We start from the raw sequence: 23063 nt of genomic DNA, 5'->3' as shown, positions 1-23063 counted from the left end.
TCATTTAGGGAACAAACACATCATTTTCCCATCTTCCCCACAATTTAGATCTTCTTGCCTCACTGCTTAAGATGCTTTGTATGACGATGATGAATCTCTTCATTTAGGTATCTGCGCAGTATTTCAAACAAACTGAATACAAACATACATTCATTGGTGAAGTGAATAATGATGAAACTATTACAGCAAACAATGAACCTAGGAGGGATTGATGAGCCTGTCAAGCAGAGGAAAGTGAAGGCAAAAGCCTCGTGCTTGCGAAGAAGCGAAGCTCACTCTCACACTCTCAATTAGAAACCGCATTCAACCAACAGCCCTGGAGTGAGAGAATATGAAATGCCACACCCGCTCATCATTCTGCTGTGGTCATGAGGTGCCATTCTACCTGAAATGGCAACTCTCCGGGAATTGCATCCAGGCCTAATTGCTAAAAAAAAAAAAAAAAAAAAAGAAATCGAGTTTTCTGTCCGTTGGTGGCCTCAGCCACGGCCCTTAAAACTGTCAGCGGCGACGAAACTCAGCCACGTTAAGTGGTGGCCTATGTTGTGGATACCTGTAACACTGCCAGAAGTACGATTATGGCTCACTTTGACCTTAAATAAAATAAAACCTGCTGAGGTTAGAGGGCTGCAATTTGCTACGTATGAAGATTGGAGGGACGGATGATCAACATATCAATTTGCAGCCCTCTAGCCTCAGTAGTTTTTAAGGTCTGAGGGCGACAGACAGACAAAGCCGGAACTATAGTTTTCTTCAACATAAAAATGAAATGCCTCTTACCACAGCTCTGACTAAAACAGCAGTCAAAAGTAATCGCTTACCTCCAACCGCAGTTGGCGAACCACAAGCTGTAAATTAGAAAATTATGACACTGATCAACAGCATAAGAAAATTAAGTGACAGGATGCGGCTTTAGTTGACGCTATACATTTGAAAATACCACTGGAACTTTAAAACCCCAATGAAAATTAGGAGTCTTAGAAAACTACCAACAAATCTTCAGCATGCATAAAGAAGGGTATAGAAGATATGAGGTGTTTTTCTTCAGATTTTACGCAACCCTCCTTGCACTCAATCAATAATGTTAATACACAACACACACACATACAAATGGATGAAATCTGTTGACCACAAACTGCCTAATATTCCAGTGGACCAGTTTACCGCCACTGGATAGTAACTGAGCAGCCCTCACAGACGTCTCAAATTTATTTTCCCCTTGTTTTCTCACTCCTAAGTCCAAAGAAACCCCTAATATATTTAGACATGATAAAAGGGCACTTACTGCCACAAGAGCACTAGATACAACAATCCAGAAAAATATCGATCATAAAAAAATCGGCAAGCAAAATAGAGCCAGCTACAGAACGTGAACAGCATTGATAACATTCGAATAACCTCAGGAGTCGACGAAATACTGAAGTTTTGCTTGCATGGTGTTTTTACGTTGCATGGAACCAGTGGTTGACCAGCAACGGGACCAACGGCTTTACGTGACCTCCGAACCACGTCGGGAGTGAACTTCTATCACCAGAAATACACATCTCTCACACCTCAATGGATTGCCAGAGAATCGAACTCGCGGCCACCGAGGTGGTATGCCAGCACCGCCGAATTGGTGAAGGAATCCACAACAATGTCAGTGTAAATATATAATTATATTTAAAAGGAGCGGGTTCTCAAAAATGAACAAACAAAGCATCGGGCTATCTACAATATATGTTAGGCTTAGTCTTCTCTCTACACATAATTTAAAACTGTATGCCTATCATAATGTGAAACGCTGAATTAACAGCAGAACAGAAAGCATTTGTTTATACGTTGATTTGAGAGCATAGTTATCTTAATATGAAAAATCGTAACTATCAGAGTACTTGATAACCGCCGCATGATGGCATTCGCAACGAAAGTCCATAGTAATACATTGCTTTGCTAGTTCATCTCTTAAGTATGCTGTTAATGGTGAAGAAAGCTACGGTGATGTCAGTGTAAACACACACACACACACACATGCACACATATATATATGTATATATATATATATATATATATATATATATATATATATATATATATATATGTGTGTGTGTGTGTGTGTGTGTGTGTGTGTGTTTACATCTCTTCAGTATGCTGTTAATGGTGAAGAAATCTACGGTGATGTCAGTGTAAACATATATATATATATATATATATATATATATATATATATATATATATATATATATACACAATATATATATATATATATATATATATATATATATATATATATATATATATATATACCGTGTGATGTTTACACTGACATCACCGTAGATTTCATCACCATTAACAGCGTACTTAAGAGATGAACTAGCAAAGCAATGTATTATTATGGACTTTCGTTACGAATGCCATCATACGGCGGTTATCAAGTACTCTGATAGTTACGATTTTTCATATTAAGATAACTGTGCTCTCTAATCAACGTATGAACAAATGCTTTCTGTTCTGCTGTTAATTCAGCGTTTCACATTATAATAGGTATACAGTTTTAAAGTGTGTGTAGAGAGAAGACTAGGCCTAACATATTTTGCAGATAGTCCGATGCTTTGTTTGTACATTTCAGTTCGCGCTCTTTCTGTTTCTCCCTTACGAAAGTGTGAATATTTTGTTTACTAACAGACACTTCTTCATTTCTTCAATGGACCTTTCAGTGAAAAGCACCAAAAACAGAAGGCAAAACCAACAGCGTTTATTTATTTTAGCCGTAATATTTCTTCACGCTGATACCCAAGTACTCTCGTCAAAGAAAAAATTAGTTTTAACACCGGTTTGTATATTTTCCGGAGCTTTTTCGGTGAAGTGCCAATACAAGAAAAGAAAAAGGGTAAAAAACGAAAAAAAAAAATTAAATTCAGACTTTCGTCAGACACAACAAATGGCGCCTTTCCATCTCGATGTGAAAAAGGTGGAAGACGAGGTCATTACTGAGTGTAAATATTACCATCTCTCAGTTGCCTAACCTTTCCGTCAGACGCCCCGCAAGAAATTGTAATGGCAAGAGGTCATCTAAATAAGAGTTTGCAGAGATTCTTTTCACTGCCATTAGACAGAAGTAATTATTGAGAAGAGCTTCGTGATGGGCAATTGGTATTTCATACTTCAACACGGGGACTGGGCGGGATGCAGAGTTGCAGATTGTTATCTCCATTAAGGTGCGTTCACACGGTCCGAACAATGTCCAACGGACAAATATTGTTACCATATCATAGGCGAAGCAGGATGACGTTATAAGCGTTTAAACGATGGAAGTAGATCTGGCAACAAACAGTGATAACAGATGAGGGTGTATACCACTGTTTTTACTCTGCTCACAAGGCAAAGACCGGCAGACAATTGTTAATTGGTAATAACGTTTGTCCGTCGGACATTGTTCGACCGTGTGAACGCACCTTTACTCGTAGGAAGGTTTCGTGTAGTTTGAAGGCGTCTGGGGGCTGGTATAAGATATAGAATAAAATACAGTACTAACGGATTTCGGCCAAAGGCTAGGCACTGGGACCTATGAAGTCATTCAGCGCTACAGCGGAAATTAAGAGTATAGTAAGGTTTGAAAGGTGTAACAGGAGGAAAACATCGCAGATGCACTATGAAACAATTGTTAAGAGAGGTCGGATAACAAGATGGAAGAGAATATGAAAGGGGTTGCAGCTATAGGGGCAGAAGGGACGCTACAAAGAATCTTAAATAATATAATAACTACAGTGCACCGCATGATGTACACTGACGGCACTAACCCCCTCAGTTGGATATAAGATGTGAAAAAAAATAACTTGTACTACATTTCAAATCTTAATGTCAGTGTCAACAAACTGAATCCTTTCCCTTTCAATTCCTGCCCCACATCCCCCCCCCCCCCCTCCCTTCCCCTTAATGCATTTATCTTCCCTATCTCGCGCACAAACCCCGACACCTTTGTTGCTTTACTTATTCCATAATTCACTTCTCTAAACTTAGCAGTATCCGTTATATTTACTCACAAAATACTTATACAAATCGACTGTTTCCATTCGTCCTCCTTACTTAGTATTTTAAGTTCTGTCTATACACATACGTACGTACACACTCGTACATACATGATTACTACAAAAAACAAGTAAAACATGCGCCTTCGTTTCTATCGGCGCAATCGAGTTCTCTGTACAGTCGCCACAGCATAAAAAAAAATGCCACTGAAAAAAGATATATCTTTCGGTGGTCTCAGCATATAATGCTGTATGAGCCGCGGCCCATGAAACTTTAACCACGGCCCAGTTGTGGCCTGTCCTATATTGTTACCAGAAGCACGATTATGGCTACCTTTCACCATAAATAAAATAGAAAAAATACTGAGGCTAGAGGGCTGCAATTTGGTATGTTTGATGATTGGAGGGTGGATGATCAACATACCAATTTGCAGCCGTCTAGCCTCGGTGGTTTTTAACATCTGAGGGCGGACAAAAAGTGTGCAGACGGACAGACAAATGGCCATCTCAATAGTTATCTCTAACAGACAACTAAAACTCCCGCGATCTGAACAAGAAGAAATCTGATGACCAAGAGCGGAACGCCTCTGCAGGGAAAACGCCCTCCTTCCTTTGACCTTCAACCTGCAAGTGGTCATTTAGAAAGCATTCGGGAATACTTTTCACAAATAAGGCTATATAGACTGTTGCTGCTGTTACTGTCAGCTTTCATTTCCATTTTTAGTTTACTGTAAAAGAAAACTATTGAGGTGGCTATTTGTCTGTCCGTCGGCACGTTTTCCAACCGCCCTCGGATCTTAAAACCTACCAAAGCTAGAGAGCTGCAAATTGGTATGTTGTTCATCCACCCTCAAATCATCAAGCATACCGAATTGCTGGCCTCTAGCATCGGCAGCTTTTATTTTATTTAAAGTTAAAGTTAGCCATGATCATGCGTCTGGCACTGCTATAAGTGCCAACAACATGGGCCAATACTGGGCCGTGGCTGGAGGGCAGTAAGATGGAAGATAGACAATATGAATAGAGGTACAGGACAGCTAGGTGTGGATCGCCGATCTTGATGGTCTACGCTTCCTTTGCGCATTCTCGTGCTCCATCGTATACAATCTCACAATCTTGCAATTTTGTAACAAATTATCTCGGACTTTGTAAATTATCTTATTACAGAAAAAGAAGAAGACGAACGTGCGGATACATTTGTCAACGTGCACTGTATCGTAATTCATCGCCACTCAAATGTCTACATTTATTCTTATCATCTTCACCAAGTTTCTTAGACATTAAGAAAGGTTATTCACATTTCCTTCCAATTACTTCCTAGAGTCGACGAAACAATTCCTCGTCAGTCGGCAACGTTGACGAAGTAAATTATACGGAAACGTTAGAAATTTTCCTTCGTTCTTAGGAAACTTGCTTAATAGAAACAATTAACCTCAAACCTTATACACGTTTTTCCGTTGTAGTCTCGAGGTCTTGTTTCCCTTCTCTTTATTCTGAGCTACAAAAATACAGGAGAAAAACGGAAGGTATCAATGAGGGATACGTATAAATATTTCCCTGGTGACACATTCAGGTATGCATTAAATACAGTCGGTGTGTGTATGGAAAAGTAACCCTTTTCTCGTAGTTGCCGATGCAATGCGAAAGGAAAACGCAACAGATAATTTTACGTTTTCTATGGGACTTCTATTTGAGTAACTATTATAAATGTGCCTGAAACGGGAACTGTGAATAAATTAATTTCCTAGCAAACACACATACTGAAAAATAATTCTCTGAACGAATATCTAAGTGCCATTCTGTTATAGTCGTGCTATATACGACATGCTCAATTTGAAAAAGCGCTACTACGCTACATAATTTGATTTTTTACTGAAGGAAATAAGAACAAAAATCCCTCAACTTTCGGGACTTTATGAAACTACTCAGTTCAACATTTCAGGGGCTAGAACACATATTGGCGACAAGGAGCGAAAATAAAAAATAATTAACACTGCACATAACAAAGCGTAAGAAGGAATTGTGGCTATTATATCATACATACATATATATATATATATATATATATTATATATATATATATAGTATTATATAATACAATTAATATTATATAAAAGATATATGTATAATATATATATATATATATATATATATAATATATATATATATATATATATATATATTATATATGTGTGTGTGTGTGTGTGTATATATATATATATAATATATAATATAGATATATATAATATATATATATAATATATATATATATATATATATATATATATATATATATACACATATATAGGTATATATGGTAGTTCCCCCGGGTTACGACGGGTTCGGCTTCACGACGTTCTGGGGTTAAGGCGCTTTTCAATCATATTTATCAGAAATTATTTCCAGGGTTACAACGCCTACAATGCTCATCTGGTAGAAGAAATATGACACCAATGCAAAATAATCAATAATTGAAGGTTTATGGGATGAAAAATGCAATAAGAATGCAGTTTACGTACATAGTTTAGAATGCACCCAAAGCCTTCAAAGTAAGGTTCTCTTAGGATTTTTTATGATGTTCCAGCTTACAACGATTTTCGGTGGGTAACAACGCGTCTCAAGAACGGAACCCCCGTCGTAACCCGGGGACCTGCCTTGGTATATTATTATTCCCCATATATATATATAATATATATATATATATATATATATATATATATATATATTATATATATATATATATAATATATATATATATATATATATATATATATATATAATATATATATAGATACATATATATACATATCTACATATATTACATATATACATATATACATATATACACTATATACATACATATACCATATTTATATATATATATATATATATATACTCTATATATATATATATATATACATACATTACACATATATATAAATATACTATATAATATATATATTACATATATATACATATATACATATATATTACATATATATATACATATATATATATATATATATATATATATATATATATACATATATATATATATATATATATATGATACGTATATGAATAGCAAGGCAGTATATACGAACACAGAAATGGTTGAAAAACAACTATTCGCACCTGACAGGTGTTTGTAGGCAGAATCTTAACCTCAATAGTGGCAGGTCAAATTTTACAAATTGTGGGGAGCCCTGTTTCCATTTTCCCCCAAAGTTCCATAAGGTTCAATGCGTTGCTTATTTCTTTTGAGATTAATGAATAAGGTTTATACTTGCCACGACTAATATTCATAGATTCTATTATTTCAATTTCGATATTACTTCTCACTTGTAAGCGCTCTACATAAAATACAATCACTACAAATGTTTTACCCTTAAAGTTGGATTGCATAGATAAATAATGATTAGCAGATATTAGCTTCGAGAAAAAACACTTAAAATCTTGTAATGATTATTTTTATTATATAATTGACATTTTACAAGCTCTCTACAAGTACGTATTAAACTATTATCTTATCTACTCAACAGGGAATTCCAGTGGCGGTGATCGTGGCTCTAATCTGCGTACCAGCAGTCACGGGTGACAAGCTACCCAACGCACAACATGGATTTCACAGCAGTGAATCAAGAGGAAACAGACATCATGAGACTTCAAGGACGTCCTCATTAAATCAGGGGCCTTTAGGGCCTCACGGGCAAGGAGGTGGAAACAATGGGTTTGGCTCGAGGTTGTCAGCCTCTAGTTCCTACCAAGAGGCTTCCAGTATCTTTGGGGGAGGGGATACATCTTCAAATTCTATCAGTCAGTCTTATGAACTGCCTTCCACGCTGACAGCCCCTAGCCAAACCTATGGAACACCTCGGCAGACTCAGACATCCAATTCATTAAGTCAAAACTATGTACAACCTCAGACACAGACAGTAAGTCAGACCTATGACACACCTAAACAGACTCAGACACCATCACTTTCACAGACATATGGCACACCTCAATCCACTCAACATAGACAGGTGAGTTTCCCTATCTATATACTGGAAGTTTCGCCCTCATAGTAAGTAGAGGGGAATTTTCTTACTTTTTGCACTGCACTTAATTTACACTGTGATGCCTTTCACAATTTTGCTGCAATATGAAAGGCTTGTTCACCTATTGTCATTTCTGGAAACTTTCTACTACTTCAGCAAAGTGGAATATGGTGCACCACGCTTCACTTCATGTGTACTATGATCTTTATCCAGTAAAGGCTCATTGTATCTAAATATATGATAAGTTTTACCAGCAGATCACCCAGAAAGTTTTGTTTACAAATGTAAAGTGACTGTATCAAGACATGACACCTGCACAACAACATGGATGAAGTTTTATGACTAAGAAATGTTGAAATATCAGTGAGTTATTGTTAAGTTTCACTGTTCATGTGAGATTTGATTTACAATTATCAAGACCAATGTAACAACAAACTGCATAATATATATAAAATAAACAGCAAATCTTGTCCCAAAAATTGCACAGAACATATAAAATAAATAGCACTTATAAAGCTCTTATCCACAACAACGTTCAGACTTGAAAATTAATAAGAGTTTATAATGATCAGCCACCTGTAATCCAAATACACTGCGCTGTGGCAGAGTCTGTTCTGCCCAATTCTCCGTTACGCAGAATTCAATTGCTTTCTCCAACTTGTATATGACCTCAATAACACAGAACCGTTGTGAACAAATATGTTTTTATTAATGGATAAAAAACATGCTGGAAGACTTTGGCCACAAATCTAAAAATTACTTGCACGACTCTGCCTTCTATTCTGCCTGTCAAGAGAAGGCTTCTGCATGACACGGTCTTTTATTTGAATAGATATCGTAGCCTGTTTACATATTCAATATGACTACCTGGTAGCTCCTGGTAAGTTGCAAATGCACCAGACTAAGTTAATTACTGTTTATCACGTTAATTATTATCATCATATCCCTTTAGAAAAAAAAACTAAAATGAAACTCTACAAACCTTTGTTATTCATACTACAAAACTACCCCAATAATAAAAACTGAGCATGAACAGTTGCACGCATTAAGATTCATAAAAGAAACTTTACAATCAATCCAGTATTAGCTATGATTAGCTAAGCTAAAAAAAATTTCAAAATCCAACCGAATAACAAACTACAAATATAATGGAAACACAATTTCATATACCAACAGTCCTAAAATTTTCAATAATTAGTTATCAGACTTCATTTCCTAGAACGTAACTGATTAACTGTCTTTTGCCAAACAATAGACAAAACGAAATTGTCTTTTGCCAAACAATAGACAAAACAAAAGTGGATATTCATAGAAACATGAAAAGGTGAACAACTTGAATTTAGACATGAAGCCACAGCAATCAAAGTAAACACAAGCAAATTCGTCAAGCATTCAAAGGTAAGACATCATGCTAAAAAATGATTCTATAATTGAAACTTTTAAATAGCAAAAACATAATGCGATTCCAGTCAACCTGTCTATACCACATATCTAATGATATTTGTTATCAACCTTTATATCCATATTTAAAAAAAAAAAAAAATTAACAATTTCCCCTGACAGAGGGTTGGCCACATTCATACTCTACCTACTGAGTGTGGATGAACACCAACTATCAAAAGTTATATTTCATCAGCAGTGAGGCTCTCCTGCTTCTTGGACATAAAGGACCTTCCTCTCCAGTAATTTATCTCTTTCACTCCATTTAAAAATATCTTTCTAAGTTGGACAGTTCTGATTTTTTTGCCCTCCTAAATTATAACAAAAGGTCATAATGGCTCAAAGGTTATCAGCCTCAGTTGACCAGCTCCACCAGGTAGAGATCCAAGATCGATCTCAGGGCCTAGCAATAACTTAAGACTCATTTTCTAGAAAATACAGTCTCTGTTGAACACAGTACATTGCAGGCAGTTTACTCTTTTTGGGTTGTAAGCAAAGGGGGGGGGGGGGACATCATGGGAGCCACAACCTTAACCACTAAGAGAAAAAGATATATACTAGTGTGTGTGTGTGTGTTTTCTCCAATTACTTTTTTGCTGATATAACTGACAACAGAGCCAATCTCTTATTACCTCCAACAGTGAATCCGGATGGTATGTTTTTAATCAAGAATAAGTGGGTACACATTTATGAACTTTAATGAATGAATGAATGTTTTTTTTTGGCTCAGAAGCTGGGGAAACTCAGGCCATGCAGCACTTATACACTAAAAGTTCATTAATGCCAAAATCAATTATGTATACTAAATATTTATTATGAATTTAATATTAAAACAACACTACCGCATATAAAACATGTGCTATAGCTTCAAAAGAAGACCAGCTTCAATAATAAATCTGAAGGGATAAAAAGATTAGTAGGTGAAACTTGGTAGATCTATTTCTTAGGTGATCTTAGGATGCCTGACCTTTAGGGGAGACATCACCTCAGCATTGACAATTTGTTGTTGCCAAAATTATCTCATCTGTTGTGAGACAGATACGCCAGGGAAGATGCCTCATTACTGGCTGTGTAATTAACGCATCTCTTTTTTGATAGATTATTCAACTAATTTCCTAAAATCAAATTAACCAAGATTAGCCTTTAATGGTCAGAGATAAAAGTTGTAGTCCAGGTTTTGTATTTTGTGTCTATTTCCCTCATATAAGTATTTCAAAAGGTTTCGTATTTTATGCCTGCTTCCCTCATATACATATACGTATCAGACACAAATGGGTGACCTACATCCAATCAAAAATATTTAGAGCACAAGATGGTCCAAAGACCAAAGGTTGAAAGTAAAACTTCATAATCACTTTATTCATAGTAAGGGATATAATGGGTAATCATGTAATACAGTATTACCATGTAATACAGTATTACCAAAATGATTGTACTTGCTTAATTTTTCAAGAATTTTCATGAATTCATTGAATTTTCACAACTGAGTTCAAGATTAATAACCTAAATAAGAATAAATATACATAAACTTAAAAATATACCACCACAAAAATACTGGCCATCAAAGACAGAGAAAACATCCTCTAAATTATTTTAAAAATGCATGCAAGCTAGCTTGAACCTGAAAATCTATAATAATAATAGTATGCGTAATTTTTCAGGCCTCCTCACAAAACTACAGGGTTCCTATATCGAAAAACAGCCCATCTTCATCATATGACCCTCCAAATCAATCTTCTAAGTCTTCAAGTACACAGCAGTCCATATCTCAAAATTATGGTGAACCTTCTCAAAGTTACAGTGCACCTCAACAGCAGCCGACTCAAAGTTATGGTGCACCTCAAGCTTCTCAAAATTTTGGTAAACGTCAGCAACAGATTTCTCAAAGTTACAGCACACCTCAACAACCTTCTCAGAATTATGGTACACCTAGGCAACAGTCCAATCAACAGATCTCTCAAAGTTATGGCACACCTCAACAACCTTCTCAGAGCTATGGTACACCTCAGCAACAGTCCAATCAACAACCCTCTCAAAGTTATGGGGCACCTCAACAACCTTCACAGAGTTATGGTCCACCTCAGCGACAGACCACTCAAAAACCATCACAAAGTTATGGGACACCCCAACAACCTTCACAGAATTATGGTCCACCTCAGCAACAATCCACTCAAAAGCCTTCCCAAAGTTACGGGACACCCAAACAACCTTCCCAGAATTATGGTCCACCTCAGCAACAGTCCACACAAAAGCCTTCCCAAATTCGGACTAACCTTCAACAACCTTTCCCAGAGAATTAATGTCCACTCAAAAAACCATCACAAAGTTATGGGGCACCTCAACAACATTCCACTCAAAAGCCTTCCAAAGTTACGGACACCCAAAACCCAACCTTCCGCGAATTTTATGGTCCACCTCAGCAACAAGGTCCACACAAAAAAGCCTTCCCAAAGTTACGGGGGACACCCAAACAACCAACCACCCAGAACTTATGGTCCACCCTCAAGCAACAAGTCCTACCACAAAAAGCCTTCCCAAAGTTACAGGACACCTCAACAACCTTCCCAGAATTATGGTCCACCTCAGCAACAATCCACTCAAAAACCATCACAAAGTTATGGGACACCTCAACAACCTTCCCAGAATTATGGTCCACCTCAGAACAGTCAAAACGCCCCCAAAGTTACAGGACACCTCAAAACCTTCCCAGAATTATCCAATCAGCAACAACTCAAAAGCCTTCCCAAAGTTACGGGACACCCAAACAACCTTCCCAGAATTATGGTCCACCTCAGCAACAGTCCACACAAAAGCCTTCCCAAAGTTACGGGACACCTCAAACAAACCTTCCCGAATTAGGTCACCTTAGCACAGTCCCACTCAGCCTTCCCAGTTACGGCACCTCAACAACCTTCAGATGTCCACAGCACAGTCCACTCAAAAGCCTTCCCAAAGTTACGGGACACCTCAACAACCTTCACAGAGTTATGGTCCACCTCAGCAACAGCCCTCTCAAAGCTATGGTGCTCCCCAACAGCCTACTCAAAGTTACAGCCAACCACAACAACAATCTAAACAACAGCCTTCCCAAAGTTATGGTGCACCTCAGCAACAATCTACTCAAGCGCAGATTTCTCAAAGTTATCGTGCACCTAAACAACCTTCTCAGAGTTATGGAGCACCTCAGCAACAGTCACAGAGTTATAGTGCACCTAACCAACAACCCTCTCAAAGTTATAGGACACCTCAACAGCCTTCTCCAAGCTATGGCACACGTCAACAGGCCTCACAAAACTTTGGTGGTACACAGCAACAGCCCTCTCCAAGCTACAGCACACCTCAAAGGCCCTCTCAAAGTTATAGCACATCTCAACAACCCTCTCAAAGCTATGGTACACGTCAACAGCCTTCTCAAAACTATGGTACCCCACAACAACCCTCTCAGCAGCATTCCACTCAGACTTATGGCACATCCCAACGGCAACCCTCTCAAAGTTACAGTGCTCCCCAACAACAACCTTCTCAAAGCTACAGTGCTCCCCAACAACAAAATCCCTCACAATCCTATGGGGCACCCCAATCTAACCAAAATTATGGTGGACAACAAAGCACTCAAAATTCTGGTACAAATCAGCAATTGTCTCAAAGCTATGAAGCTCCAGGGGCACAAAACAATGGTTATGGGAACCAGCACAGTGACAACAGCTATGGAAACCAAGGTCACATGAAGGTAAGACACATTATTATCCTTTCTGTTTTCTTTTCGATTTTATAGCACACTAACTCTGGAACTTTGTCTTCTAATTCCTAATGAAGATGCTGAAGGATCTGTCAAAACTCAGAAAACTCCTTTTTCTAGGGTGTTTGGAGAAATGTTCAAAATATGAGGAGAAATGTTCAGAATATGAGATATCACAAATCTAAATCTTGTGAACTTTCCCTGCAATCTGGTAAAAATTTCCCTACAATATAGCCAGAGTTAAATGTTAAAGCAGAATATAATAGTAGTAGTGCAATCTTGCTTGCATGAAACATTGTTCTGATTATACATACTACAGAAATTACTGTACATCAGTATGGCATACTTGCTAGAAAAAATAACTGCTTTGCTTCAGCTCAAGAAAGCAATATGATTATATCATAGAATATGAATGTTCATTTACCTTTCAATACCAACACACGCACACACACCTAAAAACAGCTACTGTCTACTGTTTTATGGTAAAAACTTGCCTCCATATACCTTGGCATTAAAAGATGATTACCTAAACAGAACAGTCATATTTCAAAGTTTTATAAAAATAGAGCATAGTAAAGGGCAAAAACTGTTACCATTTAACAAAAATACTAATTGCTTCATACAATGTGCCTTAGCTACATATGGCTAAATTTCCGTTTTCATTTGTAATTTTATTCAAAACCACAAAAATTATAACCTACATACCAACAAAGATACATTTTATATTCCAGGGGATGCCTTACGGGTTTGATTATGCGGTCAACGACATTTATACAGGCAATGACTTTTCGCAGAGGGAATCCTCTGATGGAAATGTTGTGATGGGAGAGTATCGCGTCAAGCTCCCTGATGGACGGACACAGATTGTGACTTATACCGCAGACCATGAAAATGGATTCATGGCCGATGTCAAGTAAGGAGATGGTCTTTGAAAATGTAATAAAAAATGTATTCTATTGGAGAAACATTTAACTTACAATTCAACAAATTTGAGTTTTATAAAGTTGCTATTAAGGGGACTTTTCACAAATTTCAGTAAAAATTCCAAAAAACTTTGGACATTTTGACTGCTGAGAATAATACACTAATGACATAACTTAATGAATTACAATTATTATCACTTGTGATGCCTTTAGGTATATCTTTTAAAATATTTCTGCCCCATGACACTGGAATGGAGTTCCTTATTGACAGATGTTAGGGATTAATGAATTTCCATTCAGTTCTAAAAGCTATAATACCACTGGAAAGAGAAAATATACATTTCCTGTTGCACATCCATATATCTTTAATAATATTAAGTTCATAAATTTATATACATTCTTGGTTATTATTTATAATTATACACTTTCTGGTATTATAATATATATTATATATATACATATATATATATATATATATATATATATATATATATATATATATATATATATATATATATATATATATATATATATATATATATATATATATATAAGAAAAGTCTCACAAATCCTAATAAAATATAAAAATGAATCTGAGTACGAATGCTACAGCTTCATAAATAATTAATGAACTTTGTTGAATGGCTGGATGTTTTAGAGACATTAGTTATGGCTAAAGTAGTGTATATACTGCACTTGACTATCATAACTGTAAATAACTTCTATTTTTACTACTTACAGGTCTGGCTACATTGCTGTGAGTGGCTGACTCACCCACTTTTTGAAAGAAATTGCTAACTTTAACTCATTTAAAAAAATCCTAATGCATCTTACACATTTCAGATATGAAGGCGAGGCCCAGTATCCACAAGGAAATAACAATAACAATGGTTATGGCAATCAACAAAATATTCAAGGAGCGAACAACTATGGTGGCCAACAAACTACTACGCTCAACAATGGTTATGGAGGGGAGGGAAATTCCGGTGACAGCAGCTACGGCTCCTTGCAAAACCCAGGTCAAGACAGTTATGGAATTCAGCAAAACACTGGAGGTAACAGTTATTTCCAAAATCAAAATTCTGGTAGCAGTAGTTATGGACAAGGGAGTACAGGTGGAAGCAGTTATGGAGGACAACCCAACACTGGAGGGACCAGTTATGCAGGACAACAAAATACAGGTATCAATGGATATGGAAGTCAGTACAGCAATGCAGCATCAAATACTGGGAACAGGAACTTTAAGCTGCAAAGCACTGGCAGTAGCAGTTACCAAGGGCAACAAAATTCTGGAAGCAGCCATTATGGGGGTCAACTAAATAACATAGGTGGCAGTAGTTACGGGAGCAGCAACTTCAGAACAGCGACTAATAATGGTCCAAGTACCTACGGAGGGCCAAAACAAAAACGTAGTAAAAACAACAGCTTGTCAGATCTCACATATGTACTGCCAGATTTTGATGTTCCCCCTAAAGTAGATACTAATTATATTAACTGGTAGAAAAGAAACAACAGAGGCCTGAGGGACCTAATAGGAGAATAATGATTGTAACTCTGTTCTTTCCTTTCAGACACAGCTACCTTAATCAAATTATGTCCCATAATTGCAACACAAATATTGGTGCTTACCTTGCTACACAGTTACTGATATTTTCTATTTGCTTGAATTTCAGGGTATGCATGATGTGAAAAATATGGAGCAGCATTTTCCTTATTAAGAATGCAGTAGCTTCATTACAAATGCATGCACAAGTTGGAATAATGCCTGCCTGTCAAGCATGTTGCCTATCAGGTATTTCTATCTTGGGTTTCTACAATCTCAAAGGAAGCAGGAAGAGGATGTTTAGAGAAAAGATCCGTTTCTCTCTTATCCCTTTTTTTGCCAAGAATAAAATAAAAGGTCCTCTCACATGAATGACTGAGTATCTATTCACTTGTAGGGTATAATATATAACTACCTTTATGTTGTGCCAATAGCTTATATTCCCTGGATGCTTTCAAGTTCACTCATTCTATTGAAACTTCTAAAAATAGAAATAAGGCTCCTTTTCTAGATAACAGGACATTTTTTACAATAAAATCATTCTATAGAAACCTTATAATTCATTATTTCATGGAGGTGAAAGTGTACTTAGAGCGCCAGCTAGTCGGATATTACTAGGATTATATTTATGTTATTTATGTTTTGAATTTCTATCAAACCCAATAGGCACAAAATTCATATCCATACATAGATATATACACACATACTACAATATATATATATATATATATATATGTGTGTGTGTGTGTGCATATATATATATAATATATATATATATATAATATATATATATATATATATATATATATATATATATATATATATACATATATTAATATAATTAATATATAATAAAAATTATATTTAGTAGCATAGCATTATTACAATGTTAAATTCTGATTACACTATGTAAAGCAATGATCTCTTATTTTTGTTAAATAAATTTCTTAAAAAATACGAGTGCTCCCTAACCTACTGGTCATGTATCAATTTTTATTTAAGACTTTTCAAGGCCTCATGTACATAAAGAGAGGTAAATTTTGGAAAAATATAGAATATCAAATGCAAGACAAAAATTCCATTTTTATGAGGATTTTGAGGTACAGAACAGTACTATATTTTGAAAATAATACAGAAATTTTTTTGGCTTTTAAAGGCCACTGGCCACTTAAGTCAGTTCTTGAGACTGGTTACATATGCTTTCCTTGCAGATCTGTCCAGATCTGCATCCTATACATTTCAAACCATTTTGTCAACATTTAAAATACTGCAATAAAGGTTTTTCCCCTCTGGGCTTGGATTAGAATCAAATTAATGGTGCTGGTCAACTTCTGAAATAATATCCTTATCAGCTGTTCTCTTCTAAGCACGTCCAAAAGGCCAGTTTCCTATGGGGCATAATTTGTGTTGACTTTTTCCAGGGAACTAAAAGATGCTCCCAACTGCCACTAGTACAGCATCAATTGCTGTCAGTTATTACCTACATATCTGATTTTCTCATTTACGTAAAGTGGTCTTTCAAAGAATCATAAGGAAGTCTCTAAAAGCCAATTCGCATAATAAGGAAAGCAAGTTTGGCATTGGCGCTTCACCCTTCATACACTCTTTTGACCAAGTACACTTGACATACTATAGTGTGCCCTAGCGACAAAAAATCTCAGGGTTTCTGAGCAGCGAGATTGCTGGTGCCTGAGAAGTGGACTGACGGTCTCCTCGTCTTCCATCTTTTCATATGTTGCAGGTTAGGTATCATATAGTAATGGGGTTGTGCTGAAACAAATAAAACATACTGAACAAATCAAAATCAAACATAAAAAACTAAAGCAACTGCTAATAACTAATTTTCACAAAAAAAATCACTGTAACTTTGTAAGATCACAAAAAAGACCCAGTTCAAAAATTCTATATCAGCCGTCTCCTCTATACACAAGCATACACGTGCACCTAAAAAATTATATTTTCTGTGCAAGTAGAAGGTAAGCTACTTGACAACAGCTAACAATCAAACTGACAAATAAACTATGACTTGCACAAACAATAATGAAAGACAGGTATAATCAATACAGGCAAAACAAAATTCAGAAACACTTACCAAACCTGCAAGAGTTGAAGGAGGAAATTACTGACCATATTTGCAGTAAGTCTATCATGTTCTTCAGAGGGTAACAAATGGTGCCTTTTCTTTCCTCTTGATATCTGTAGATTATCAAGATTTAGAAAAACTTGTTTTGTCAAATATCTGAGATTACAAGGTGCTGCCAAAGACTAAATAGATGTATTCTGACAAAAAATCACTGTGAACTAAGTTGATGCCGTCAATGAAAATTATTTTTGGACTAGCATTAAGTAAACATAGACAAAGGGAGTTTTTAGTTCATTCATGGTTAAAAAACACAAATCGAAAATAAGTTCAAAATCATTCAAACCAAAGTTATTTGCTTTAAAGACATCTAGAATGCCTTCTTTGCCCATTTCTGCATTCTTAAGTAGAGCATACAATGGTTTTATCTCAGAAACTCTACATGCATTACGACATGGTTGGAAGATGAAAAGTTTGCATTACATATCACAACCAAAGCAGTCTTACCTTGGTCTCCTCTGGAATAAAACTGACAAAAAATTATACTCTTATTGATAAATACATACTATTTTGTTTCTGTGTCACTCTCACTTTCTCATAACTTTTACATTAGAAATTGGAGACATAAAACTTTTCAAAAAGTAAATAATCAAAATAGGAGTCACAGATTTTGACAACTCAACAACGAATATAAGAGCAATAGAAGGCTTGGTTAACTGGTCAAAGCATGTTGATTTCAACTTACAAGTTGACAAAGGGGAGAAAGATGACACACTGTAGCAAAGATGTTACAGTATAGCTATAAATAAATGAACACAGTAGACTCCAGAATAATCAGAAAAATAGATGTGCTCATGGAAAATTTTCAATAAATAATAAAAATGGGTAGTATTTCTATATAAGCATTCCACATCGTTCGTTCTCATGAATACAAAAGCCACCAGGATTATTGGGGCGTCAATGTATTTCGCCTTGTTTAGTAAGAGCCCCTGGGACTTAATTACAGTCATCCGAATATTACTTAAAATTCTTGTTCAGGAGGTAAAACTGCATAGAAAAACCGCAACTGCCATAGTTTAAGCCGCCGCGGAATAGTAATATAAATCTACCTAAAAATGTTGGGACTGTCCTCAGATACAATTTGCATTCCAGATTTTGATTGTCCTAGTGTATCATGGGCAAGCATGGCTAGCAAACTAGTGCATATTTCTTTTGTTATTTTCATCTACAAATGTAAGTGATTGAAAGATGTTGAAGAGAGGTTGTACTTTTGTTCTTAGTTTCCCCAATTAAATGAGATTTTGGAATTCCTGCACTGTTTCAAAAAATAGCTTCTGTTCTTAGTTACAGTTCCTTCAGGGCAAAAGTAACTTGTGTCTAGGTTATTTCCACTGATATTTTCTTAAAGTGCGTTTTAAACACTTCTTCTGAGAATCATTTCGGAGGGTAATTAGTAAGCTAGGCCTAATCTTAAGAGACAATAGACCCCTCTCATATCCTAAAATTATGGGAGACTAAAGTGGGGGAGTTTCTGGGTGGAGAGTGAAATACAATATGTATCCTAACATTCCCATGATACTTCTATGAGTTCTGATTGTGATTAAGGTAAGATTTATTGATAGTTCAAAATGTTTAATGATGGTTTTTAAAATAACATCATGCACTAGGTAGGTAAGGACCTGGTAAATGTAAACAGGTTATGTTACACAGGTTGTTAGTGGGGGGAGGTACCTAACTCAGCACCCAAGACTTGGTTAAGTCACGAACCTGTTATTAATGTCAGGATAAACTGCCCAAGGCTAGATTGTGGATGGGTGTCCAGGAGGGATAAAGTAACCCTGGCCAGGCAACCTAGGTTAGGTTAGATTTGGTCACAACCCTATTATTTATCTTAACTTACAGTGTCCTAAGTTAGGTTGGAGGTCACAGGGGACTACATAAAGCCCCTGGTCAGTTAAGGACTTGATGCTTAAGGTAAGGTTAGGTTAAATACATACTTGTAGATACTCCACTTGTTTTATGTTTTCCCACAAATAAAACCGCTGGTTTCCTACTGCGGTCACCCCACAATTTCATGGCAAAAGGAGGACTTGATGCTTAAGGTAAGGTTAGGTTAAATACATACTTGTAGATACTCCACTTGTTTTATGTTTTCCCACAAATAAAACCGCTGGTTTCCTACTGCGGTCACCCCACAATTTCAGGGCAAAAGGAGGATCTGAGATCTCTGAAACATATCATTTTCTAGGAAAACTAATGTCAGAAACGTTCAAAGCAAACAAAAGGCTGCCCCACTGGAATGAATGTTAAAATATAATTAGAAATCTATAAAAGGCAGTTAAATTTATTACATCCAACATTTTTGTATGACTGATTTTTGCACAAGTATATCAAACATAGCCTTTAGCTATTTTAAGAAGACTTGGCAGTATAGCATAATAACTGCGATATTATAGTAGGCTAAAATCTACCACATGGATATTTTGCTGTCAAGGAAGGCTACGTAATTTGACTATTCAGCCGGCATTGCCAGTGCTCATACGCAGTCACTTACTGACGAGGATGAAACCTAAGTAGCTCAGTTGTACAGTGCCATAAGACTGGACCTAGCCTACCTAGATATATTCACTTAGCTCACGACCATGGATAGCTAAGTTACCCTAGCTAGTTTGTTGGCCCCTTAAACATTAGGGTACGTCTTTTAATAGGCCTAAAAATGTACAGGGCAGGCTGCTGGCAGTGCTATGCCTCACATGGTATGCAGATAAGATAGCCTAGGATATCTGACTTTCTACATTCATTTCAGGACTTTTGCGAAACCTGTGAGTCATTTGTTCAGTCATGGTCTAGTATCTCCCTAATTCCGAAAAAAAATTTGTATGATTTCTTGCCGGTTTACGGCTTTGGGTACCTATAGTTGGACAAAAGTCGGCAAAGCAAAACACGCCGAGCACAGATACCATTTACAATAAGGAACTAGCCTTAGGAGTCAGAAAATATAGTAATAGAATGGTTGGTGGTTGCTTATGATTTAGCTAGTAGCAGGTTTTGTGCCAGCACGGGCTCTTGCTCCTAGAGCAGCCAGTAAAATCGACTGCGCATGTGTGCCGGATAAATATAGTAGGTAGGTACCTACTAGGTATACCTAGGTAGTAGGCTAGTAAAACATTAGCAAGCCATGACACAGCAAAATAGAGGTAGTATCCACTGCCTAAGTTTGTAAGCCTTCGGAAAATCGATACTACCAAACAGCTTCAACTAAGAATTTGTCAGTGTTCATAATTAGTACCTGTTACCCTCAAGGACCATTGTCTGCGGGAAAGACCACATTAAGTGACAGGATAGGTATGTAAGGTAAGAGCTCCTTCATTACAAAATTTTCTATTTCCAGAACCACGTTTTCTCACAGGAAAGTCAAATTAGTCTACCTATCTTCTTTTGATATCATCCATTATAAATATTATGGTAGATATACATGAAAAAGAACATAACAACAAGAAAAGACTAGCAACGAACAACTGACCGGGGACGACAAGGATTGTTTACAAACAGATGATAGAACACTGATCAAGGTTTACAAGCAGTGTTACCAGACTGACTCTATGACAAATGCCACCTCCATGTAATATACGAAGAAAATATTCAATGTGACTATGAAATTTCGTATTTTTGTCGGCACCTCTTATGATAAATTATGTGTATGTAGCTTAGTACTTACCATGCTTTCCCAAGATGTTCCACAATCTATTACAACACATTTAATTTTCTCTTTGTTGTGTATACACTGCAGATTTTGTTTGATATGAGTTCATTCATTTTTTCATTGGCGCTTGTAAGACAAACTCTGTGTTTTATATTTAGTATGTTGCTTTCGTGGTTGCTTTAATACGAGCATATATGTAACTAATGGCCAACGCTATTGTTTTTTCTTTTACGTTCAGTTCGTTACTTTTCATTTTCTCTGACAATAATTTTACTTGTAATGTCATGGGGGATATTCAGGATGTATGATATAGAAGTTTTTGAGTGAGATAAAAAGTTGTAATGGTGGAAGTGATGCGTGAGGTAGGATCTGAAGTTGCATTTAGTTTTGGTGAGAGTTAGTTTTGGTGAGAAATAAAAATGGAGCTGAAATGATGGAGTTCATGTCTCCACGTATATTTAATAACTTTGTGACGAGAGTGATACGAAAAGTCAGAAAAATAACAGCAAATTTGGGTAGCTACAGTTATAGGACAAGAAACGGGAGCAAGTGAAGAGAAACTAGAAACCAGTGAAAGAAATAGAAAGTGTTCGCCTAAAAAGAAAGTAGGAGTATATTTGAGCACAACGAAATAATTGCTGGATGATATGGGACTGGTTTCTTATATAGGTATTTGGGAATAAATATTTCAGATGGCGGCTGGATATGAGAGAGGAAGGAGTTACCCTACAAGTGGAGCATGAGAACGCAGGGTTACCGCAAAGTCCGCACATCACCGAGAAATTATAGCTCCGCACCGGGATGTGTAGTGTTAATTTCCACTTCCTAGCATACTTATATCGAAACTTATTCGGTTATAATCAGTTAAATCACTTCAACTAATGCAATTGCCTAATGCATATTTGCAGTTGTTTTCTCAAAATAAATAAATAAATAAAATAAAAACTCATTAAACATGACTAAGTTTACAATAATGTAAGTCAGCCTTCACCCTGAGATTAATTCACAAATTAATTAAATTTTACTAAACTATGAGTATATATATATATATATATATATATATATATATATATATATATATATATATATATGAAATTACAAACGCAAATTGAAGATTGCTGGACCTAAAGAATGAATGCATTTTAAAACATCACGTTTGGGTTACGTCATATGCTGTTGTCAAAATCAGTTCTTAATTGACAATCGCATGATCGTATTTGATATTGGCGCGTGAACACTCGAGACTAGTGAAAATGGTTAATTTTTCAAAAATATTAGTACTTTCAAAAATATCATATAATTTCAATCATTTTTCATTGATGAAAAAAAGTTTTAAAAGCATAAATATATATGCGGACCTACAGCGCCGCACACGTGAGGAGTGCAGACCTCAGCTCTGCATTCAATGACTCCCCCTCGAATCTTCTCCGCACTTTTGGTCGTTTCTCCGCACTTTGGCAACACTGTGCCGGACCGACATAGTGTGAAAAGGTACATACATTAGAGATAATAGTCCACTGCTAGTCGCATGTTGGTCCGACATCGTGTCGCATTTACGTACGACAGTGTGAAAGGTCCTGAAGCAGTT

The 23063-nt window shown here is 36.3% G+C and overlaps 1 protein-coding gene and 1 long non-coding RNA gene across 3 annotated transcripts in view; one reads left to right on the top strand and one right to left on the bottom strand.

Annotated features, from left to right (window-relative positions):
- Window positions 1-16424, top strand: part of LOC135211976 (pro-resilin-like) — a 41539-nt gene extending 25115 nt beyond the window's left edge. The window contains exons 2-8 of the mRNA XM_064245239.1: window positions 7550-8032; window positions 11149-11726; window positions 12034-12131; window positions 12254-12346; window positions 12415-13217; window positions 13958-14139; window positions 14993-16424. Of these exons, the coding sequence (XP_064101309.1) occupies window positions 7550-8032; window positions 11149-11726; window positions 12034-12131; window positions 12254-12346; window positions 12415-13217; window positions 13958-14139; window positions 14993-15650 (2895 nt within the window). The 3' untranslated portion in view covers window positions 15651-16424. The remainder of the gene's footprint in view (window positions 1-7549; window positions 8033-11148; window positions 11727-12033; window positions 12132-12253; window positions 12347-12414; window positions 13218-13957; window positions 14140-14992) is intronic.
- On the bottom strand, window positions 15376-21388 carry LOC135211978 (uncharacterized). Of its 2 annotated transcripts, none has more exons than XR_010313792.1 (3): window positions 21296-21388; window positions 17785-17888; window positions 15376-15535 (listed from the first exon to the last, which is right to left on the bottom strand). It is a non-coding gene; the product is annotated as an uncharacterized LOC135211978 (long non-coding RNA). The 2 variants fall into 2 exon arrangements; XR_010313791.1 differs by lacking the exon at window positions 15376-15535 and adding an exon at window positions 16579-17462.
- Between the last annotated feature and the right edge of the window lie 1675 nt (window positions 21389-23063).

This window comes from Macrobrachium nipponense, chromosome 40 (genome assembly GCF_015104395.2).
Source record: "Macrobrachium nipponense isolate FS-2020 chromosome 40, ASM1510439v2, whole genome shotgun sequence".
Taxonomy (NCBI): Eukaryota; Metazoa; Arthropoda; class Malacostraca; order Decapoda; family Palaemonidae; genus Macrobrachium; species Macrobrachium nipponense.
This window is presented reverse-complemented; position numbering and strand designations above follow the sequence as displayed.